At 50.1% G+C, this 21,474-nt stretch overlaps 1 protein-coding gene across 4 annotated transcripts in view; it reads left to right on the top strand.

Annotated features, from left to right (window-relative positions):
• Positions 1-21,474, top strand: part of LOC115650746 (copine-5) — a 197,947-nt gene that overhangs the window by 160,538 nt on the left and 15,935 nt on the right. For all 4 annotated transcript variants that reach the window (XM_030561100.1, XM_030561101.1, XM_030561099.1 and 1 more), the window contains one exon: positions 18,586-18,643. In XM_030561100.1, the coding sequence (XP_030416960.1) occupies positions 18,586-18,643 (58 nt within the window). The remainder of the gene's footprint in view (positions 1-18,585; positions 18,644-21,474) is intronic.

Here is a 21,474-nt window from a genome sequence, read left to right as displayed (position 1 = left end):
TCCATGAGTGTACTCAAGAAAACCTGGCCAAAGGCTTTATTCACTGCTCAGAGTCTCCCACGGGGGCTACATTCCTCTTCGTAAAGAAGAAATACAGGACTTTGCACCTCTTTGTAGACTACTGGGCACTGAACCAAGTGACGATTCAGAACTGGCACCCCCTTGGCTCTTAATCCCAGCATTGTTGGATTGCATGAGATCCACATGGATATTCAGTGACCCAGACCTCCTACGGGTTAACGATCTCATGCCCATCTGGGTAGGGGATGAATGGAAAACCACTTTCTAAACTAATTAAAGACATTGAATATCTGGTAATGTCATTTGGACTGACTAATGTCTCTGCAACCTGGCACTTGTTCACCCATGTATTTAGGGACAATCTGGATCAATATATTGTTGTCTGTTTAAATGACATACTTGTCTTTTTGAAGAATCTGGAGCAACACCAACTCCACATCAGGACCATCCTGGAGAGGTTATGGCAGCATGGTCTATACACAAAGCTTTGACTAACCCTCCATGGAGTTCTTGGGGAATACCCTCTCCCCAGAGGGCATTAATTATAGAATATCAGGGTTGGAAGGGACCTCAGGAGGTCATCTAGTCCAACCCCCTGCTCAAAGCAGGACTAATTCCCAGACAGATTTTTGTCCCAGATCCCTAAACGGCCTTCTCAAGATTTGAACTCATAACCCTGGGTTTAGCAGGCCCATGTGCTAACCACTGAGCTATCCCTCCCCCCGAAGAGGGGGAGGGACCCACAGGAGGTGGAAGCCATTCACAGCTGGGAGGCACCTTGGAGTACTTGGGAAGTGCAGCACCTCTTAGACTTTGCCAATTTCTATCGCTGCTTCATCCTGGGGTTTTTGGAGTGAATAGTCCTCTGGATGCCTCTAAATCTGTTAGGTTGCCTGAGGATCAGCAAGCCTTAGAACAGCTCAAGTTGCCTTCACTACCATTCCTACTCTGGCACACCCCAGTCCAACACAAGCATTTGTCATGGACACGAATGCATCAAATGTGGCCATTGTGGCCATGCTGTCCCTGAAGCACAGACCCCGGCACCTGCTGCACCCTGTGCACACCACTCACAGAAGCTCACTCCAACAGAACGAAACTACGAGCTCCTTGATAAAGAATTGCTTGAGATTAAATCTGCATTTGCAGAGTGGCCTCACTACTGGAGGGGCTCGATGCCCTGGACAATTGTTACTGATCACAGAAATCTTGAGTGTCTGTGTAGATCCAATGCACTGAACCAGAGACAGCTGAGGGGGGTCTTATTCTTCGCTTGCTTCAACTTCAAGATTACCTACCCGCCAGGGAGCAAGCATGGCAAGGCCAATGCCCTGGTCTGTGAAGGAGAAAGGAGAGAAAGCTAGCCAGGAACAACCCTACTTCCTCAAGACCCACAACTTCCTTAATGGCACCCTATCCCAAGATCTAATTACACTGCTCTGATCAGCCTCTCAGGAGAACCTGCTGGCCCAGAGGGTGGTGAACTCCCAGAGCATTCGAGAGCTCAGAATGAGAAACAACATTCCATGCAGAGTGAAATAACGTATATTAATGGCCATGTATATGTTCCACCAGGACACCCTGGTTGGAGGTACTACATATGAGCCATTTTAATCCCCTAGTGGGGCACTACAGTGACCTCAAGACCTATCCCAGCCTCCTGCTTCTTCTGGATACCCTGCATGCAGACTGAAATCCAGGATTATGTTGATTCATGTGATTTATATGCTTGCACCAAGGTGCTGCGCATCAAACCTTTTGGTACCCTGATGAGTATGGAGAACCTGCCCCAGCCATGGACAGCCATTGCCATGAATGTCATTGTAGAACTCAGCAAATCAAATAGCCACACGCTAGTACTGTCTCATAGACTCTGAGACTTTAAGGTCAGAGGGGACCATCATGAACATCTAGTCTGACCATCTGCACATCACAGGCCACAGAACCTCACTCCAGTAATAAACTCTCTAGCTCTGGCAGAGTTATTGAAGTCCTCAAATCATGGTTTAAAGATGTCAAGCTACAGAGAATCCACCATTGACACTAGTTTAAACCTGCAAGTGACCTCATGCTGCAGAAGAAGGTAACCCCCCCCCATTATCTCTGCCAATCTGACCTGGGGGGAAATTCCTTCCTGACCCCAAATATGGCGATTAGTTAGACCCTGATCATGTGGACAAGACCCAGCAGCCAGACACCTGAAAAGCAGTTCTCTGTAGTAACTCAGAGCCCTCCCCATCTAGTGTCATAGATCAACTGACCAAGATGGCACACTTCATCCTCTATGCCCACGTACTGTCAACTGAGATGATGGCTCAGCTCCTAGTAACACTGTTGTCCACCTCCATGGGCTGATCCACCTCATCGCCTCAATCAAGAGACCCAGTTCATCTTGCATGTCTGGCCCAAAACCCTCCAGCTACTAAACATCCACTCCTGTGCTTCCTCAGCATACCACACAGCCACTGCCCCTCGGTTCCAGGTCAGGGCCATATGGAGTATGACATCTGTGCCATGCTGGACTCTAGATTAAAGTGGGGTCAGTTGTGGTAGCTCATATGCTGGGAATGCTGTGGCTCCCAAGAACAGTCTGGGAGCCTACTGGTAATGTTCACACCCCTGAAATAGTAAAAGACATTCACAAATGCCACCCAAACAAGCCTGGTCCTATGTGCCCCAGGGGTGATGTGAGGATTCATAAGTCTTGAACCCAGGTCTGTGAATAGGTGGCACTTCCACACCCCCACCTCCAGGCAGACTTGGCAGAGTGACAGTCAACACACCAGACATCCTGGGAGGCCAGTCACTGCAGAAAGTGGCACCCGTGGTAGAAGTGACTGGCAGCTCCTCCCATGACATCTGATTGGCCCAAACCCACTAAGTAAGCCTGCAGGGAGAAGCAGGAAGCCTCATCCATGACCTGTTGCAGAGACAGACCCTGCTTCACTCCTGGTTCCTGCCTTCCTTGACCTGCCCTCAGTTCCTGGCTATTGACTCTGGCTTGACCCCAGCTATCAACTCTGGCTCAAGCACCTCCAGTCTGATCGTCTATGACTCTAATCACTGGACATGACTGCCCAAGCCCTGGTCCCTCACAGCATCAACCACAGACCACAATGGAGCTATGTGTTGCATTAAACACCACAGCTTTCCAGTCCTGGCCTGTGTTGGGGGGACACAGCTGCGTATTTGACTTTGTTGGGAACACCAATATCCACTGATATTTTGTTTAGTCCAGGCAGTGCAACGCTGGCTGTTGTTACATTTACCAATAGAGGGTTAATTGTTCGTCAGTAATGACTAGTGCGTATTGGCCATTGGACAATGCCCTATAAAAATCTACAGCAAAGTTTTCACGGAGCTCCTAGGTAGTTTGGCCACCTACAGCTGATTCAGGTTTGTTTGCTTGTATTACAGGTCTGCCTGCTCTGCCTGTTTTGATGAGATTGTTCATGGATTGGCGGATTTGTAGGAATCAGATCTCTTCTCTGAAGAGTTATCTCAGGATATTCTACAGGTCACTATTGGCTTTCTGTCAGGTATTGTCTCACCGCAATCAGCTGTTAATAACATGCCTACAATGTGCTGTACAGGCATGGATCGCAGGATTGCAGTGATGATGTATGATTGATGTACGTACTCAGCAGCGAGTTGTTGTTATTTTAGTGTTTTTTATGGGCTGGGTGGAAATCATGCAGATCAGCGAGGATGATCTTTCCAGCTTTGTATACCGTATCCAAAAGATGAGATGCATCCTCAGCTGGTGTAAATCAGCATATCTGCACTGATTTCAATGAAGCTATGCTTATGTACACCATCTGAGGTTCTGGCCCTGTATGCCGATGGGGTGGTGTAAGAACCAGAATTGAATCATGTTGAAAATAGGCTGGCTTTTCGATAGCAAAAGGCAGTTCTTCAGCTAGATACCCATTCAGTCAAAGAGCTCAGCTTGAACCCTCAGAGGGCAAAGCAATCAGCAAGACGGCTCAGCTCCAGGATTCTACAGTTATGACCTCTTTTTATAGCCGTGGCTAGTTACTGCTCTCACTCCCACCTGTGCTTTTCTGAGCTACTGACGGCACTTAGAGATCTGAGCAGGCAAGGTGGATAGAAGCACATTTTGAAAAATTTGAATCCATCATCTCCAGTCTTGATGAGCAACAGACCTCCATGGCTCAGACAGAATGACATTGATGATGTCAGTGTGCTGGAGATGTTGGAAGCTGAAGCCCAGGGATGTCAAAAGCAGATCTCCTCAGGGGTTGGCTGTTGTGTGGAGCTGTAAACATTTTCACCTACTTCCTTTGATGTCCCTTCTTACTAGGTTTGGAATGTTTAAGTTCGATACATTTGCAACTCTCTTTTATTGCACCAGGCATCACTTGGCATCTTGCTTCAACGCCGAGATGCAAAGTGACCTTTCCACAAATCTCTGTCAAACAGTTTTTCCGCCTACTCCCTGCAGATGTGTAGCTGACTGCGGTGCGCTGTGATCACATCACTGCACGCAGGGCTGGCCTCAGGGGGTTGGAAAGCAAGATGCTTTTTTGTAGCGCACCTGAAATGTAACTGACTCACTTTACATAAAAGAGCACGTGTGATAGGCTGTGTGTGTGTTTGTGCAGGCACACATGTGCATACCTGTGTGTGCATGTGCACATATTCATTTATTCTAAGGTCACCTCCAGCAGTGAAGCGCAGCTATTTGTTCCATTGTGAATGACTTTGGCATGTGTCACATGACCAGCTTGGATGGCCATTGCCTCTTTCTTGGTCATGTGTCCTCTGTCATGTTGCAAGTGTTCCCTGGGGTCCCTTACGTTTGTCTTTGGTAATTTGGTGAACATGGCAGAAGACTGTTATTTCGCACCTCAGCTTGCCAGCTAGATCACAGAACTGTGCACTGCTTAGATCCTGGGCAGCTGAGTCATTCGTCTGCTGATCAAGCCCACTGCGAGGCTTTGCAGATCCAAAGACACCCCTCCCTTTGTGACTGTGATGGGAACTGGCATTCCTGGGCTGTGTTGATGAGACTGATACATTTTGGTGCAAAGCATGCTGTGAATTCTTCTTGACACGGAGCATATGTTCTGTTTGTGTCTCCTGGTGAGCTGTCATCAGACACCACTTGTTGTTTTGGCCCTGTGATGAAGTCTTCACTCCATTTTTACTCTGTCTTCTAAGAACATTACTTGGAGTAAGGGGTGATTAAGGACTGCAGGGTTTGGCTCAGATATACTGTGGCAATAAACAGAAGGGACCTGATGGAGTGCAATCCCATGTGATGTGGGCAGGTTGTCAGGGCTCAGCTGTTGGTCCATCCTTTCAGCAGATGCTGGAACCTGGTCTGGCAACGACAGCTGAGTCCTGCGGATTTATTATGGCAGGTATGGGGTGCTCCCCCACCTTGGGCATAAGGGAGGCAGGACTGGCACTCTGAAAGAGGGAACTTGGGACAAAGGTCCTCAGGGGAAACCCTACAAATAGCTCAGCTTGGAGGAGGAAGCCTAGGTTGAATGGGATGGTGTGATGAGACTGCCTACAGTGGCATGGAGCTGATCTGTGACTGCTAGCAACAAATATCTCCAATAGCCAGTGATAGGACACTCGATGGGGAGGGCTGAGATTACTACAGAGAATTCTTTCCCAGGTGTATGGCTGGTTGGTCTTGTCCACATGTTCAGGGTTTAACTTGTCGCCATATTTGGGGTCCGAAAGGAATTTCCCCCCAGCTCAGATTGGCAGAGACACTGGGGGTTTTTCGCCTTCCTATGCGGCATGGAGCACAGGTCACTTGCAGGTTTAAACTAGTGTCAATGGTGGATTCTCTGTAACCTGAAGTCTTTAAACCCTGATTTGAGGACATCAGTAACTCAGCCAGAGGTTTTGGGTCTATTACAGGAGTGGCTGGGTGAGGTTCTGTGGCCTGTGACGTGCAAGAGGTCAGACTAGATGATCACAATGGTTCCTTCTGACCTTAAAGGCTCTGAGTCTGTGAGTTATGTGGTGGTGGTGTTGTTTTATCTGCCAAGAAAAGCAGCATGTCAGGAAGAGGGGTACGATTAGGCATTAACCCACAGTGTGTGCACGCTGTGCAAGGGTATGGCCCCTTCATGGTGACATATGATCTCATGGCCCTTTCAGGAGCAACTAACAAGTGGGAATGTGACATTTTCCTGTTTACTCAGAAGTTACGCCCAGTGCTGACAGTAAACTCTGTTTATGTGGAAACATAATGAATTGTCTTATTGCTTCTAATAACTAGGGACCCTGAGTTTGTTTTGCAGTTACTGTGGTAACAAATGTGGTACAAATGCCTTGGCAGATTGCTAGCTAGATCAGTAGGCTCATCGATAGATAGAAAGGTATCTAGGATGGAAAGATAAAATGATAGGATGATTGCTAGGTATAGATGGACAGATAGGTAGCTAGGATGGTAGGCGAATGGACACATTTTTCAGGTACTTGCTCAAGTAATTCGGCTTCTGTCTGGAACAATAGGACTTTCAGTTTGTTTGCTCATTTTTTAATCTATCTGTTAAAGTCCCTGGGGATGCAGCTGAGGCACAGCGAACTCAATCCAACCAGGAGATAGTTCATCTTGATTACGTTGCTCATTTTACTATTTGAATTGCAAAGGGAAAATAAAACCTCCCTCTCCCTCTGCGTGGGCGGCTTTTCTGTCTTCCAACATTTGCTCAGCCCTGCAAGTGTCTTCACTATTGAGAGATTATTTCACTGGCTGCAAGATTTGCAGAGTGCAGGTTTCAATGTGCAGAACCTTTTTGTTTGATTAGTTTCCTTTTCCTCTTCGCCATCCCACCAGGTGATAAGTTCACCCCACGAAGTCCTGGGCATCCATTGATCTCTGGCTCAGTGAGACTGAGCATGCTCTGATCCAGCAGTAACTGCTTAGAATCCACTTGCTGCCTGGCCACCCGGTTCCCCTCTCATGTACACCAGTGTCACCACTGTATCTCCACAGACTTCAGTGGAGTTACCCTGGATTGACACTGGAGTGAGGAGAATCAGGCCCAGTTAAGTGACTCCTGATTTACCCTGGCGTGAGAGAGAGGGGAATCAGGCCTCGTGGAGTTACTCCTTGATTACACCAAGGTGAGTGAGAGGGGAATTGGGCCCAGTGGAGCTTCCCCTCATTTACACCAGTGTGAATGAGAAGAGAATCAGGCCCAGTGTAAATTGGGATTAACTCCACTGGGGTGAGTGAGAGGGGAATCAGGCCCAATGGACTATTTCTGATTTACACACAGTTGAGTGAAAGAAGAATCAGGGCCACTGGAGTGACTCCTGATTTACACCCAGGTCAACGAGAGGGGAATCAGGCCCAATACAGGTTTCAGAGTAGCAGCCGTGTTAGTCTGCATCTGCAAAAAGAACAGGAGTACTTGTGGCATCTTAGAGATTAACACATTTATTTCAGCATGAGCTTTCGTGGGCTACAGGCCCACTTCTTCGGATGCATAGAATGGAACACACAGACAGGAGATATTTATACATACAGAGAACATGAAAAGGTGGAAGTACGCATACCAACTGGAAGAGGCCAATCAATTGAGATGAGCTATCATCAGCAGGAGAAAAAAAAACTTTTGAAGTGATAATTGAGATGACCCAAAGTTTTTTTTTTTCTCCTGCTGATGATAGCTCATCTCAATTGATTGGCCTCTTCCAGTTGGTATGCGTACTTCCACCTTTTCATGTTCTCTGTATGTATAAATATCTCCTGTCTGTGTGTTCCATTCTATGCATCCGAAGAAGTGAGCTGTAGACCACGAAAGCTTATGTTGAAATAAATTGTTAGTTTCTAAGGTGCCACAAGTACTTCAGGCCCAATACAGGTGCTCCTGATTTGCACCGGGGTGAAAGAGAGATGAATCAGGGCTGATGGAGTGACTCTTGATTTACGCTGGGGTGAGTCATATGGGGAATGGGGTCTCTTATGTTTAACAAAGCAATTATGGGTCAGATCCTCAGCTTCCTTCCTCAACCTCCATGGAACCTCCTTTTAGTCTACATGGCCCCCCACTTAAGAACATAAGAACGGCCACATTGGATCTAACCAAGGGTCCATCTAGCCCAGTATCCTGTCTTCTGACAGTGGCCACTGCCAGGTGCCCCAGAGAGAACGGCCAGAACAGGTAATCATCAAGTGATCCATCCCCTGTCACCCATTCCCAGCTTCTGGCAAACAGAGGCTAGGGACACCATTCCTGCCCATCCTGGCTAATAGCCACTGATGAACTTATCCTCCATGAATTTATCTAGTTCTTTTTTGAACCCTGTCATAGTCTTGACCTTCATAATACCCTCTGGCAAGCAGTTCTACAGGTTGACTGTGCATTGGGTGAAGAAATACTTCCTTTTGTTTGTTTTAAACCTGCTGCCTATTAATTTCATTTGTTGACCCCCTAGCTCTTGTGTTATGAGGAGTAAATAACACTTCCTTACTTACTTTTTCCACACCAGTCATGATTTTATAGACCTCAATCATATCCCCCCTTAATCGTCTCTTTCCCAAGATGAAAAGTCCCAGTCTTATTAGTCTCTCCTCATACGGAAGGTGTTCCATAACCCTAATCATTTTTGTTGTCCTTTCCTGAACCTTTTCCAATTCCACTTGGGCTTGGTGCAGGGGTAGATTTTGGCCCATTGTAGTGGGACGGTAAGGCAACAGGACAAAGAGAGGGAAAGACAAAATAGAAAAACAAATGACAAGCAGGGTGCAGAGAGAGCCAGAGGCATCTAAGGCCACCAACACGGGACAGAGACCTGCAGAATAACGAAGCTAGTGCTGCAAGGCAAGGGAGGGTGAGAGGCATCAAGAAGTGCAGTTACTCCAGGGACGGAAAGGGAAGGAGCAGGAATTCAGAAATGAAAATGAGCCCAAGACTGAACTGAGCAGCACTCAGGCAGACACCAGCTCCTGTGCCCATCTAACCAGCTGATTCTCAGAAGACAGGCTGGCCCAGCACTGAGCTCTGTCACTGAAATTAGTATCGGAGCTCACTGACTCCTCTGGAACAGGTGAGTGAGGAGAGAATCAGGCCCAGGGCAGTTACGCCTGGTTTACACCAGTGTGAGCCAGAGGGGAATCAGCAATTCCTGATTAAAGGCGTTCATTTCATTTACAGATGGCCTCCGCCCAGGAAGACAGGAGAGCTTATTCCACCCAAAGACCTTTTCCAAAATGCTTGTCCCTGTCCTGTTCATGCAGGCCTCTGGCCAGAGCGGGTTTCTCCTGCCCCCGCGGATGATGAGGGCAGGTGCTGCTGCAATCTAGAATTAAGGATCTGAAAACAGCTAGTAGTTTGTGATGTTTGTTTGCTTAAATTCCCTCTCTTCCCAGCTCACTAGAGACTGGAGGGAAATGTGTGTAGGATGGCTAAGCATCCCTTGGTGGTGAGAAGATAATGAAGAGATTCAAGGGTTATTTGTATAATAATCGTTTGCCCTTCCCATGTGCCTTCCATCCAAAAGATTTTTTAAAGAACCCCACTTCCCGGGGCTTAGTGTCAATGAGGATCAGGGCCTTACTCCTCTTGCTGCTCCCCTGTGGGAGGTCATTATTACCAGCCCCCATTATGCAGCTGGGGAAACTGAGGCACAGAGGAAGTGGCTCACCCAAAATCTCACAGAGCGTCAGGAATAGAGCCCCATATCTCCTGACTCAATGGGTCTTAACCCCATGAGCATCCTTCATCCCCTAGCTAGCATCTGTGCCGCGAGCTGTTGTCAGTCCAGCACCATCCCCAGCAGGAAATTCACTTACCAACAAGAAAGCAAAGTAGGGCAGCATAGGGTAAGTGCTAGCAGGCTCAGGGCTGGGCAGAACCCCTTTCTTTTCTCTGACCCCTCACTTTGATGTGGTGTAGGTCTGGATAGTGACATGGGAGGGGAGCAAGAACTAGGGGCCTTCTGCCCACCTGGTGGCCAAGCTCTGGGGCTGGCCCTGGCTGGGAACCAGAGGAGAGCTAACGGTGGTGAGAATTCCACGGGAGGAAGAAGCCAAAGTGAGCACACAGAGCTGCGAGTGATTTGCTCTGCTGTGCCTTGTGGGCACTCGGGAACCTTGAGGGCAGCCTCTTAGCAAGCCTGCAGCTGACTGGGATGCTAGTCATTTTGCACTTCAGCAGGCCAGCAAGAACTTGCCAGACAGGATTGGCTCAGGGAGGCTTGCCTCCATCAGAGGACCATAGAACTTGCCAGATCAGATCAGACCACTGAACCCTTAAGCCTGGTATCCTGCTTCCAGTACTGAGAAAGGCAAACTCTCTGATGTTAGTCACCTGCCTATTGTGCAATACTTGTACACATAGGTGTGGACTTCCTTCCAGATCCCTACAGAACTTCAGGTGAGCCCTGAAGTATGAAACTCAATTACCCCATTCTTATGATTAATGGTCAAAATTATTTCACTGCTTTTTAAAATCCAGCCCTGCTTTGACTCCGCTCTCTGCTGTAGCTATGAACTCCACACAGTGACTGCTTGTAAGCTCAACCGTCATCAGTCTAATTCTTACTCACAATTAAACTGTTTCCTGCATGAATACCAGAGTGGCTGCTGTTGCATGAACTACTCCTCTGCTATTACGAGCCATTGATTATGTGGTATAGTTGATGGCAGCACCTCATCCAATGCTCAGCACAGAATCCCATCAGCCTGTATTAGATTGAGCCAATGCATTTTGTTAGCAGATGGGGAGACAGCCTCATTGCTCATTTCATGGCAGCCTTCTCCAGCTGACATCCTTCATAGGCATCTCGTATGGAACTCACTAACCCCTGTCCCTGCACTGCACCCTTCACGTACTGGGTATGTCCAGACATCCGCTTGTGATGAAAGCCTGCCTGAAAGGAAAATGAAAACAGGGTACGGTTGCTCTGGACATGGGCTGGGAGCGGGATTGAGGACAGCTGAATAAGGCACCGGCTGGGAGCTCAGTAACAGGAGAGGATGGCTTGGAGTCACTGCCCCACTTCCCTTCGCTTTCGAGCAGGTGCTGGTGACATGACTTTTTTAGCTTTGTTGCGGGGGGCTGCCAGGCCTCAAAGAAACTCTTTGATGGATGTTGTGAAGACTAAGACTATAACGGTTAAAAAAAGAGCTAGATAAGTTCATGGAGGGTAGGTCCATCAATGGCTATTAGCCAGGATGGGCAGGAATGGTATTCCTAGCCTCTGTTTGCCAGAAGCTGGAAATGGATGACAGGAGATGGATCACTTGATGATTAGCTGTTCTGTTCGTTCCCTCTGGGGCACCCGGCACTGGCCACTGTCAGAAGACAGGATACTGGGCTAGATGAACCTTTGGTCTGACCCAGTGTGGCCGTTTTTTATGTTCTTATATTTCTTATGTTCACACCGCCAGCTCCTGGCCCCTGAGCACATCCGTGGAGAGTCTTTAACTGACACAAAACCACCCTCCTGGCTGCTCTGCCACCCCTTCCCAGCTCTGCCATGGGCAGCACAGCTAGGGAAAATGATTCTCATACTCAGAGATGCCCAGCTGGCTGAACAGCCTCCATGGGGCCGTTAGCAGCTGAGGTGGATTAAAGCAGCTCTGAAGCTGATCTAATTCATACTGGGAACTGGCCTGGTCCCTACCCTGCCCCAAGTTCGCAGAGACCTGAAGGCACCTTCCCCAGCCCAGAGGCGGATCTAAAACACTCCAGGATCTGGGCCATGCTTCACTAGACATACAACTGCAGATATGGACGGACAGAGTAAGCCAGTCTAGTACATACAGCTTAGAGAATGAAAGGGAGGGACAAAAACACAAAACTTGACCTGACCAATGGCTGGAGGTGAGCAGAGCTGTTGTCCATAGTTGTACCAGCCTGGAGATTCTGAATCTCTGCACAAGAGAACTATTGGTGGGTTTACCATTGTACACCTGACCCCAGCTGACATACACTCCTTGGATGAGGGCAATGGCTGGGACAGGAGAGGAGGTGCTAGAGGTCAGATGGAAGGGTGGAGAGGGAAGAGAGATGGGGAGAGAGGGGTGAGGAAGGAGGCTATTATAAAAAAACGCATTTAAAAAGTGCTAGCTGCAGGTAAATCTGTGCTTATCCGTTCTTGTAGCTTTTCCATTTTAGCTCGCTCCGCACATTCATTGCCAGGGGAGTATTTTAAGGATCTGGCCATTGGGTGTTTCTGTATTTGAAATCTGTCAGCCCAAAGGCCAGGTCAAGAGATGAGTGAGGTGCCGCCGAAGGTCCTTTAATGCCAGGGAAGAGACTAAGATCTTTAGGACCTGATCCTATAGTCACTGAGGTCATTGGCAAAGCTCCTGTTGACTTTGATGGTGCAAAACTGGGGACTTACACAGCATCAAATCAGGGGGAACTCTGGACTCATTCCATGTGGTCAAAAGGTCAGGTCCGTGGGCTGGGTCCAGTGGAGATATGTTCTCATAGTTCCCATGAGACCAAGAGGAATGACACAGGCAGTTGAAATTCAAACGAAGCCTTTTGGCCAACAAAACAACTTCTACAAGACTAATAATAAAAGCCAGGGCAATGTACAGGCAGGGAGCAGTGGGAGTAGATGGATACCCCCGTTACTGAGTTTGGTCTGACATGGTATATATCAAGCTAGCAGCAGAGTTGGAGCCGGTGGGAAACAATCCCTAATGCCTTCATGCCGTTACAGTAGCCAGTGCACTCACTCCAGCAGGGATATTACTGCACCAGGCAAGCTGGCAAGGCGAATAATCAAACATGAAACAAGCTGCCGCACAGCCGTAACCTAGCTCGCAGCTCTGACAATGAGCTACGGCTCCCATCCAGGCTCTCTTATTACAGAAACGTTCCGCTAATGTCTTAGCAGGCTAAGCCATTAATGAACCCTGCTCCGACGCAGCCACAGGGCTACTGAGATTGTCTCCAATAACTTTTAAGCCAATCACTGCCAACAACTGGCATGAATCAAGCCCACTCCTTCTTCCACCCCCTTTCTCACTGACAAAACTAAGTTGGTCTCCCTGCTGCAGGCTCCAATCCCTATTTCAGAAGGAGTCGCAGTGAACAATGCAGCTTGGTCTGTGTTTTAGTAGTTGCCAGTCTCGGGCCCTGGCAGGCCATGCCAGGCAATGAATTCCAGAACTGATAGGCCCCACTGTGCCAATGTCTTGGCCCGGAATCCAGCCCCAGAGCTTCTCAGCAGAACAGAACTGCCCCAGCAAAGTGAGGGGGCAGCTGTGAAGACAGCCACAGCCCAGTCCCTTGGGGCCAAGGAGGTGCCAGTGGCTGCCAGCTGGAGTTACATGGGCACATGGATTTGGAGGCGGTGCAGAGTAGGGGACCGCAGGATTGCGTGTTCACCTCGGCACACTCCACTGAGCAGAGGGTGAGCCGGTCCTGCGCTACCTGCAGATGCTGGGCCCAGGCCTTGGGTCTGACGGAGCTGCAGGCTGCACAGAATGCTCAGTGGAAGGGCTGTATGCCACCTTAGTGCCTTCTGATCCTGGGGCTGGTGGGGGTCAGCTCAGCCCCTAGGGCTCGGGTTATTCCTATGATGGGAAGGGGAAAACGGAGCCTCAGGGCTTTGTTTGCTAGCAGAATCCCTGGCTCTTGAAGTTTGATACCGGTTTGGGTTCTCTCTCTACCTCCCCCACTCCTCCCAGCTCCAGCAAGCTTTCAGCTCACATTTGCTGGCCTAGTGCCTCACTGCCAGTAACGGGGACAGGTCTTTGAGAGGCTGGCGTGAGAAATATGATCAACTCCCACTAGGCAGTGAACCCCTTTGGCTCATTCCCATGTACAGCACCCCACCACCTTCAGGTACACATCATCTCCAAGGCTCTCCCACTGTCTTTGGCCTGTCCCAGCTGACAGCCCGAGAGCAGGTGACACAGAGACACGAAGCTGAGATGCCCTCGCTGCGTGGTGGGACTGACGTGAATTCACAATTATTACTGCACGTTTCAGATCCTGGGGCCTGGCCTTGCTGGATGTGAGCTTAGCAGGATTCAGCAAGTGGTTGGACATTCACATGGAGAATGGGAACTGTCACAGTACCCTGGGCACAAAATTAAGGGATATAAACGCTTATGCTTCTGGCATTATCTCCTGGGGTGAGGCTGTAATTTCCTCCATGGGAAGGTTATTCCACAGGTGTCCACTAGGGGGTTCCTTGCACCTTTCTCTGAAGCAGCTTGTGCTGGCCCTGTCAAAAACAGGACAGTGCTGGTCTGCTTGGGCCAATGGGTTGATGTGCTATAGCAGGTCCAGTGTTCTCCCTCACATACGGGTAAATCTGGAGTGGCTCTGATGGAGTTACAGTGGCATGAAACTGGGGTAAGTGAGCCAAGTGTCAGGCTCCTGTTCGTATTACGATTCAGAGGTGTTCCCGTTTGCAAAGTCTTATCTCCTGGCCTGACTGCGTTTCGGACAAGCAGCTTAAAGCAGTGCACCATAGGTTTGGGAAGGGCCCCACTCTCAGGAAAGGGAGACAGTGTTGAGTGGCTAGAGCTGGACTGGGACTCAGGCGACCTGGTTCCATTCTCAGCTCTGCCTCTAGCTTGCTGGTAAATCACATTGCCACCCTGGGTCTCAGTTGCCCCAGCTGTAAAATGGGGATAATGATATTGCTCTCCTGTGTCAAACGCTTTGAGATCCACTAATAACAAGTGCTAGGGATTAGTAGCAGTAGATTCAAAACTCACATACAGTTCAGGATTAGTTGACCATGAAGTAAAGTAGCTGTTTTGAGCCAGACTTTTCTGATTAGCAGTGGAGTTTGATGATGACATTGAACAAATGTTTTTTCATGTCTAGAATTCATCGGAATTATTGGAGCCAGATAATAGGAAGAAGATAAGATCTGGCCTCACAATACCTTTCCCTAAAATAATTCAATCTAAGAGGCTTTTGCTCACACATAGATCACTGCAATATGTAATGATCATTTGATTAACTCTGGGATAGCAGTCAGTGGATCTCCCATACCCACTAATGCGATCCCACCTCACCGCTGGCTAATGGATCATGTCAGAATGCCTCTTTGAACCTCTAGTTGAGCTGTCAGAGTCAGAGACAATGTCAGGCCGGCCTCACTCCATCATTAGATTCACTAGAAGCCAGGCAGCTGAGCTTCATTTCTGTCTGCTGTTGATTTGCATTTGAGTGCTTGTGAAAAGGAGAACCGGAGAGTCCCAGAGACATGGATATTGCAGGCAGATGCTGCCACAATGAGTTCTGCCTATGCACAGCCCCCACCCTTGCTATCATATCCTGGGCTCCCGGTCTGCAGCGCTGCCAGTGGACCTCAATCCTGCCATGCAGCCCCCTCTGCTATTCCAGCCCTGAGCCCCACCCCTCTCTGCCGATATTAACGCCCCTCTCCCAGAACTAGGCCCGTTACTGAGGAGAGCCCATCACTCAGGTTAAATGCCTCGCTGCCTGGTGATACATGCTGTGTGCAAATGAGGGTTAGCATTTGACCTCCCACATCTCCATCTCTAGCATTCTTACACATGCTTGGAATGGCAGCGTGAGCTAGCAGAATGCAAGGCAATCTGCCACGCTGATTGGCTAGTGGAGAAGTTACTAGATTTGTGAAGCTGCTGTAATCAGCCTGAGTGGCTTGTATTTAGCGCTCAGATCAGGGTTCCTGGGGTCTAGTCCCAGCTCTGGAAGGGATGGAGACCCAGCTCCTCAAAGGAATTTAGGTTCCTAATTCCCACTGAAATCAAGGGGTCTCTGGGCCTGCGTGCTAATGGCTAGATCACAGAGAATGAGGGTCAGGGCTATTCATGTCTGTTCCCTGATTCAGAAGGGAGTATGGACCAATGTTTAGACCAGAAGCTGGGGCGCTTGGACTCCTGGGTTCCATTCTTAGTTCTGGGAAGAAGATCAGTTTTCTATCTCTTAGCCAGATTCTGATCTGTGACAGTACTTTGCCTCTCATCCCATGCCAACTTCACTTCCTGACCAGCCTCTCGATGCCCTGTCAAAGGTTTTTAGAAAGTTTGAATAAGTTGTGTCAACCAGTTCTCCCTTACCCACGATCTCGTTGATCCAGCTTTGTAATGCGCTTTGAGATCCTGGGAGTTGCTCAGTGTTACGAATTGCTGTTAGCTCTTATAAAATCTCACATCCCGATGTGTGACCAGAAATCAGCTCAGACAAAGATCTCTGATTATTAAAGCTCCTGTGTTTAATAGCAAACACAATCTGTGACTGCTGGAAGGGAAGAAAAAGGAGAGGATAATTGTCTGATAAAGCAGCTAGTGAGGTAGGTAAAAAATGGGGGTCCTGAAGGAATTGGAAAGACAGCATGGAAATCACGCGGTGTCAATACGATTTTCTGCTGTCATAACCAATTACATGACACCAACTCATTAGCAAGGAGACAGCGCAGCTCTCCTGGATTCAGGGAGTGAGCAGGAGAAAGCTTGTTAATATGCAAATGAGAGACGCTTGACCTAATAAAGGGAAAACAGAAGAGGAGAAGCTATCTGCCCTGCCCTGTGGTAGCTGCAGTCACTTTGGGAGCTAATCGTGATGGGCAAATTCTTGTAAGTAACATGAATTGCCCGTTACTAAACTTGCTCATTATTGTGGAAGGAAAGGAGTTAACCCCAGCATGGAGAGAGGGGGAGGACTAGGTTCTCAGTGGGTGTAAATCAGCATAGCTCCACTGGAGCTCAGAATCTGAGCCTGGATTTCCCAGTTCTGAACTTAGAAGCCCTGTATAACAATAATGTGACCAAATTCAATTCCACTCTTGGTAAATGCATGTGGATTTAGCCTTGACTGTTACATGCATGTAACATCTTTCATCCAACATGATATCAGAGCACCTAATAAGCTATATACATGCAGCACCCCTGAAATGCAGCTTTCTCTGGGGTGGAGGATGAGCACCAACTGACACGCTACACCATATTAGGGAGGAAGCAAAATTTTGGCCAAAGACAAGGACTGTATCATGCAGCCAGGACAGGACCTGGTGGGATGAGACAGTTTTGTTACAATGCTGCATTGAGGTTGCCTGAAATAAATTCAAGGCTCTTTAACTGCCCTGCAAGATAGAAGTGTTAGGAAATTGCTTTTCATGGCAACTGGCCTTGAGTTAAAAAAGATAATGGCCAGGACAGTGCAAATCTCAACCATGGGCAAGCCATAGTAGAGCATTGTATCAGCACAGCACCACTTGAGCGCAGTCCCAGCTCATGAGCACCTCAGGACAAGTCTACACTACAGAGTCACCCTAAGTTACGTTGAAGTACAGCCACTGCAGTCATTAAATCACTTTTGCACGTCTGCCCTATGCTCCTTGTGTTGGCGATGCATGTCCTCACCAGGAGAGCTCACACCGATTGACCTGTCAGCCAGCCGCGGCGGGCAATGTGAGCAATGCAGCGTCTACACTGACTGCATCGTCCCACATGCTCTCGCGGAGCTGGAGTTCGTCAGTCGGCATAGCAGGCAAGCGACACTTTAGTGTAGACACTGACAGGGTTAGGTCAATGTGAGCTCTGTTGTGTAGACCAGGACTCAGCATCCAGTCCTGATGTGCAAATGGAATCAGTGCATTCCTGGCTCAGAAGCAAGGAGTGGAGCTAATGGAGCCACAGTGACACCTAGTGAGACTGTTGAGTGAGGATGAAAAGGAGAGGGAGAGCGCGTCTGGTCTGCTTTCCTTCAAACCAGTGTAAATCAGGAGCAGCAACTCCACTGGCTCTGAGTCTCCTCAGTCACATCATTGCAAATCAGGAGTTACTCCATTGATCCCGACTCCCCTCTCATTCACATCAGGCCTGCCAGCATAAATCAGGAGTAACCCCACTGATCATGATTTCCCCTCATTCATGCAAGTGTAAATCAGGAGTAACCCCACTGATTCCAATTCCCCTCTCATTCACGCTGGGGTAAATCAGCATCACTGTTAACTCCAGTGGAGTTTTGCCTCTTCACAGATCAGCATCCGGCCTCTAGCCATAAAACTGTCTGGAATTAGTCACCCTGTCTCCAGCCTTCGTTGGGGCAGATGTGTGACACTGCAGCCAGCAGTCCATGGCTGTTCATTTCCTAGGGCAAACACAAGGATGCGGGACCATGACAGCTGGGGGGTGGTAACTTTTTAATCTGAAAAGCCTCTTCAAGGCCCTGCACTATCCAGTGACATGTGCAGCATGCCAGCACCCCGGCAGCCTGGCTTCCTCTGACTGAAACAATAGCGTTAGCACTGCTGGCTCTTGCTATGGCTGTGATGTCCAGAGGCCTCCCTAACACACTGGAGCTGCGTGTGTGGAGATGTGGACAGACCCCAAGGAAGCTCATGTATGCATGGAAAGGAACACGGATTGGGGTATCCCCAGGCCTCCGTGGGGGCGGGGTGGAGAGCCACTTGGGCTGTGAGGGAGCACAACGCCAGAAGGGCTCTGAGCTCAGAGTCGCCCAGGCCATTGGGGGTGACAGGGGTTTTCGCTTTGTGCCATAAACTCTTGGTCTTTCTTTCCTTCTCCCCCTCCTCCGATTCCCTTGTCCCGCAACTTCCCTCTCCCCGTCCCCCGCTTTTGTTCCTCTGCCACAGGCCGCCAAGCTGCCAATGTCCATCATCATCGTGGGAGTTGGGCAGGCTGAATTTGACGGTAAGGCCTCCACCCTCCTCTCTCTGCCTTTGTTTAAACCAGCAAGTACTCATGTAGGTGTGGCAAGATGGCTGTGTGCATCGGGTGTCAGCCTGGCCACAGACACCCGGGGGCAAGTCACTTCCGGCCAGATCCACAAAGGAGAGCCTAGCTCCTAGTAGGATGGCTAGATGTCCCAATTTTATAGGGACAGTCCTGATATTTGGGGCTTTTTCTTATATGGGCACCTATTACCCCCCACACTCTGTCCCAATTTTTCATATTTGCTCTCTGGTCACCCTGGCTACTAGGCACCCAGCTACCCCGCAGCATCCCCAGCCCCAAGCCAGGCACCCAGGCTCCCGTGCATTGTACGGGGAATTCAGCAGCTCAGAAGGGCATTCACAGAGGACAGGCGCTGAGCAAGGAGCCACCTACACCAGCCAGGGCCGCCTAGGGGGGCAACAAGTGGGTCAATTTGCCCCAGGCCCCACAGGGGCCCCCACGAGAGTTTTCGAGGCCCCTGGAGCGGGGTCCTTCACTCGCTCCAGGGGCCCCGGAAAACTATCATGAGGCCCGGCCCCCCACAGCTTCTTCCGACCTGGGTCTTCAGTGGCAATTCAGCAGCGGGGGGACCTTCCACTCTGGGACCCGCCGCCGAAGTGCCGGGTCTTCGGCAGCAATTTGGCAGTGGGAGCCCCCCACCGCCGAAGACCCCAGGCCCCCTGAATCTTCTGGGCGGCCCTGACACCAGCCAGTAGGAAATGCTCAGGAGAGAGGTGCAGCCCGAGTCCCGCCCCCTGAGGTAGTGAGGGCCTCTCTGCTCAGGATTCCCAGCCTGGAATCCACTCCTGGACTTGGAGACCAGGTCAGCTCCTTCTCCTGCCAAAGGCCCGGAGCACTCACCTGGCACATGGGAGACCTGCCTTCAAAGCCCTGCTGTGCAGCACTGCCTTGATCTCAGATCTCCCCCTCCCAGGGGATACCCCTGACACCCAATTAGGGGGTATTCTGGGTAGGTCTCGCTCTGTCTCTCCTGTGGAGCCATTCCACTGGGTCAGTAATGCAGTATTCATGGAGCAAGAGACGGACTGTATAGCCCAGTGGGTAGGGCACTCCCCTGGCAGACCTGGGCTCAAGGCCCTGTTCCAAATCAGGCAGGGGTGCGTGAAAGCAGGTCTCCCATGCTCCAGGGCAGCACTCTAACCATGGGCCATGCACACTCTTTCTCTCTTCCAAACCTGCCTGCTCACCGTTGTGTTTTGGGGGGGGAGGGAATCGATCCAGTAGGCATGCTCTGAGCACACCTGTTGGACCAGGCCTGCGGGCAAGATGGGCGGGATGACGCCTAGTTTGAGAATCCTGTGGGGCTTAGGTGTCAGCGAGAGCGCCAAGCAGTTCAGTGTGGTCAGGACTTTGTGTCTGCTGCCTGGCAGGAACATAGGCACCTACGGGACGTACTGGCAGAAATGGTGTGGCCAAGGGAGCCGGGATTTGAGGAGCTCAGTGACGTCTAGGGTTGCCACCCAGCCGGTGTTCACCCAGACAGGCCGGGTTTCAGCTTGTGTGTCTGGGTGCCATCTGACAAGCCTGGACATCCATTGTTTTTTTTAATCTGAGGGGGTGGGGTGGATCAGGGGTGGGGCCTTGAGGGAAAGAGGTGGAGCAGGGGCAGGGCCTTGGGGGGAAGAGACGGAAAAGGGGCGGGGCCTCAAGGGAAAGAGGTGGAGCAGGCGGGGGGCCTTGACATCTACATGTTGGAAAGTACCTAAAGGGGCAGTTAGGCACCAAAGTCCCTTTGCAGGCCTAGTCCCTCCTCTGCTGGTGCCTCAGTCCCCCGGGACAGAGCTTTCCTACCTCACAAAGATGTGGGGATGCTGAACTCAGTAGTGGCTGACTGATGCCACGGCAATGCTGGGCATGCAAGCAGATCTAGGCCAGAGCCTCCACTGGTGTGGTTTGGTGCAGCTTGTCGATTGCAGGGTCGCTGGGCTGACTCCAGGTGCCCTGCCCCAATTTGTCAGAGGCGTTTTCTTTCAAACCCATCGGCTTGTAGCTTCAAGATTCCCAGAATAAAATATCGGAGAGTTTGTCAGGCCAGGAGCCTCCTCCCTCTCTCTCTCTTTCTTGATACAAAGTCCTCTTTTAGCGATCTGTCCCGCCGCCCTGTGTGCGCAGCCTGCAGGCCCCCCACACCTCCTGGGGTGAAGGAAGAATTCGCTATTTTGGAGCAGATGCACCAGGACCTTGCAAAGGGGCTAGCAATAAACTGGAGAAGGGAACAGCTGGCTAGAGGCTAACCCTGCAGGGAGTGCCCCACCAGGCTGCAGCTGGAGCTCAGGCACTCTGTGTTGACACAGCAACCCCTTGCAACAATTAGATAAGAGCTAAATGAGTCTCAGTAGAGGGAGTCGCTAGGTCTAGAGAACAGCATCTGTCTGTGTGCACTGGCTGCCCAGGAGAGTAGAGCAGGAGGAGAGTGAAAAGCAAAGTAAAGCCAAGCCTGGCCTAGCCCAGGAATTGGGTGACCCAAACCAACTGCCTAGGCTCAGCTGCATCATCAGGTCTGAATGCTGCAGGGAATGGGCAGCCCTGGCTGGACAAGTTCTGCACTTGACAAAGTTCCCTTGCATGCCCTCAGGGAATCCCCCTGCTTCAGCCAGGACGCCACCCCAGGAGCTGAGCGTGGGGTGCCCGAGTGCTAGGTCATGCCAGGCTGGCCTGTGGGGCTGCACAAGGGTGCCGAACCCTTTGTAGACATGATAACGATCAGTTTCCTTGCTGCGAAGCGCCGCCCCTGCCTGCCAACGCTGCCCCCTGCCCTCCCCAAACTGGGCCCAAGTTAGAAAGGT

This window comes from Gopherus evgoodei, chromosome 4 (assembly GCF_007399415.2).
Source record: "Gopherus evgoodei ecotype Sinaloan lineage chromosome 4, rGopEvg1_v1.p, whole genome shotgun sequence".
Lineage (NCBI taxonomy): Eukaryota > Metazoa > Chordata > Testudines > Testudinidae > Gopherus > Gopherus evgoodei.
Note: the sequence above shows the minus strand (reverse complement) of the source record. Positions and strands in the feature narration are given on the sequence as shown.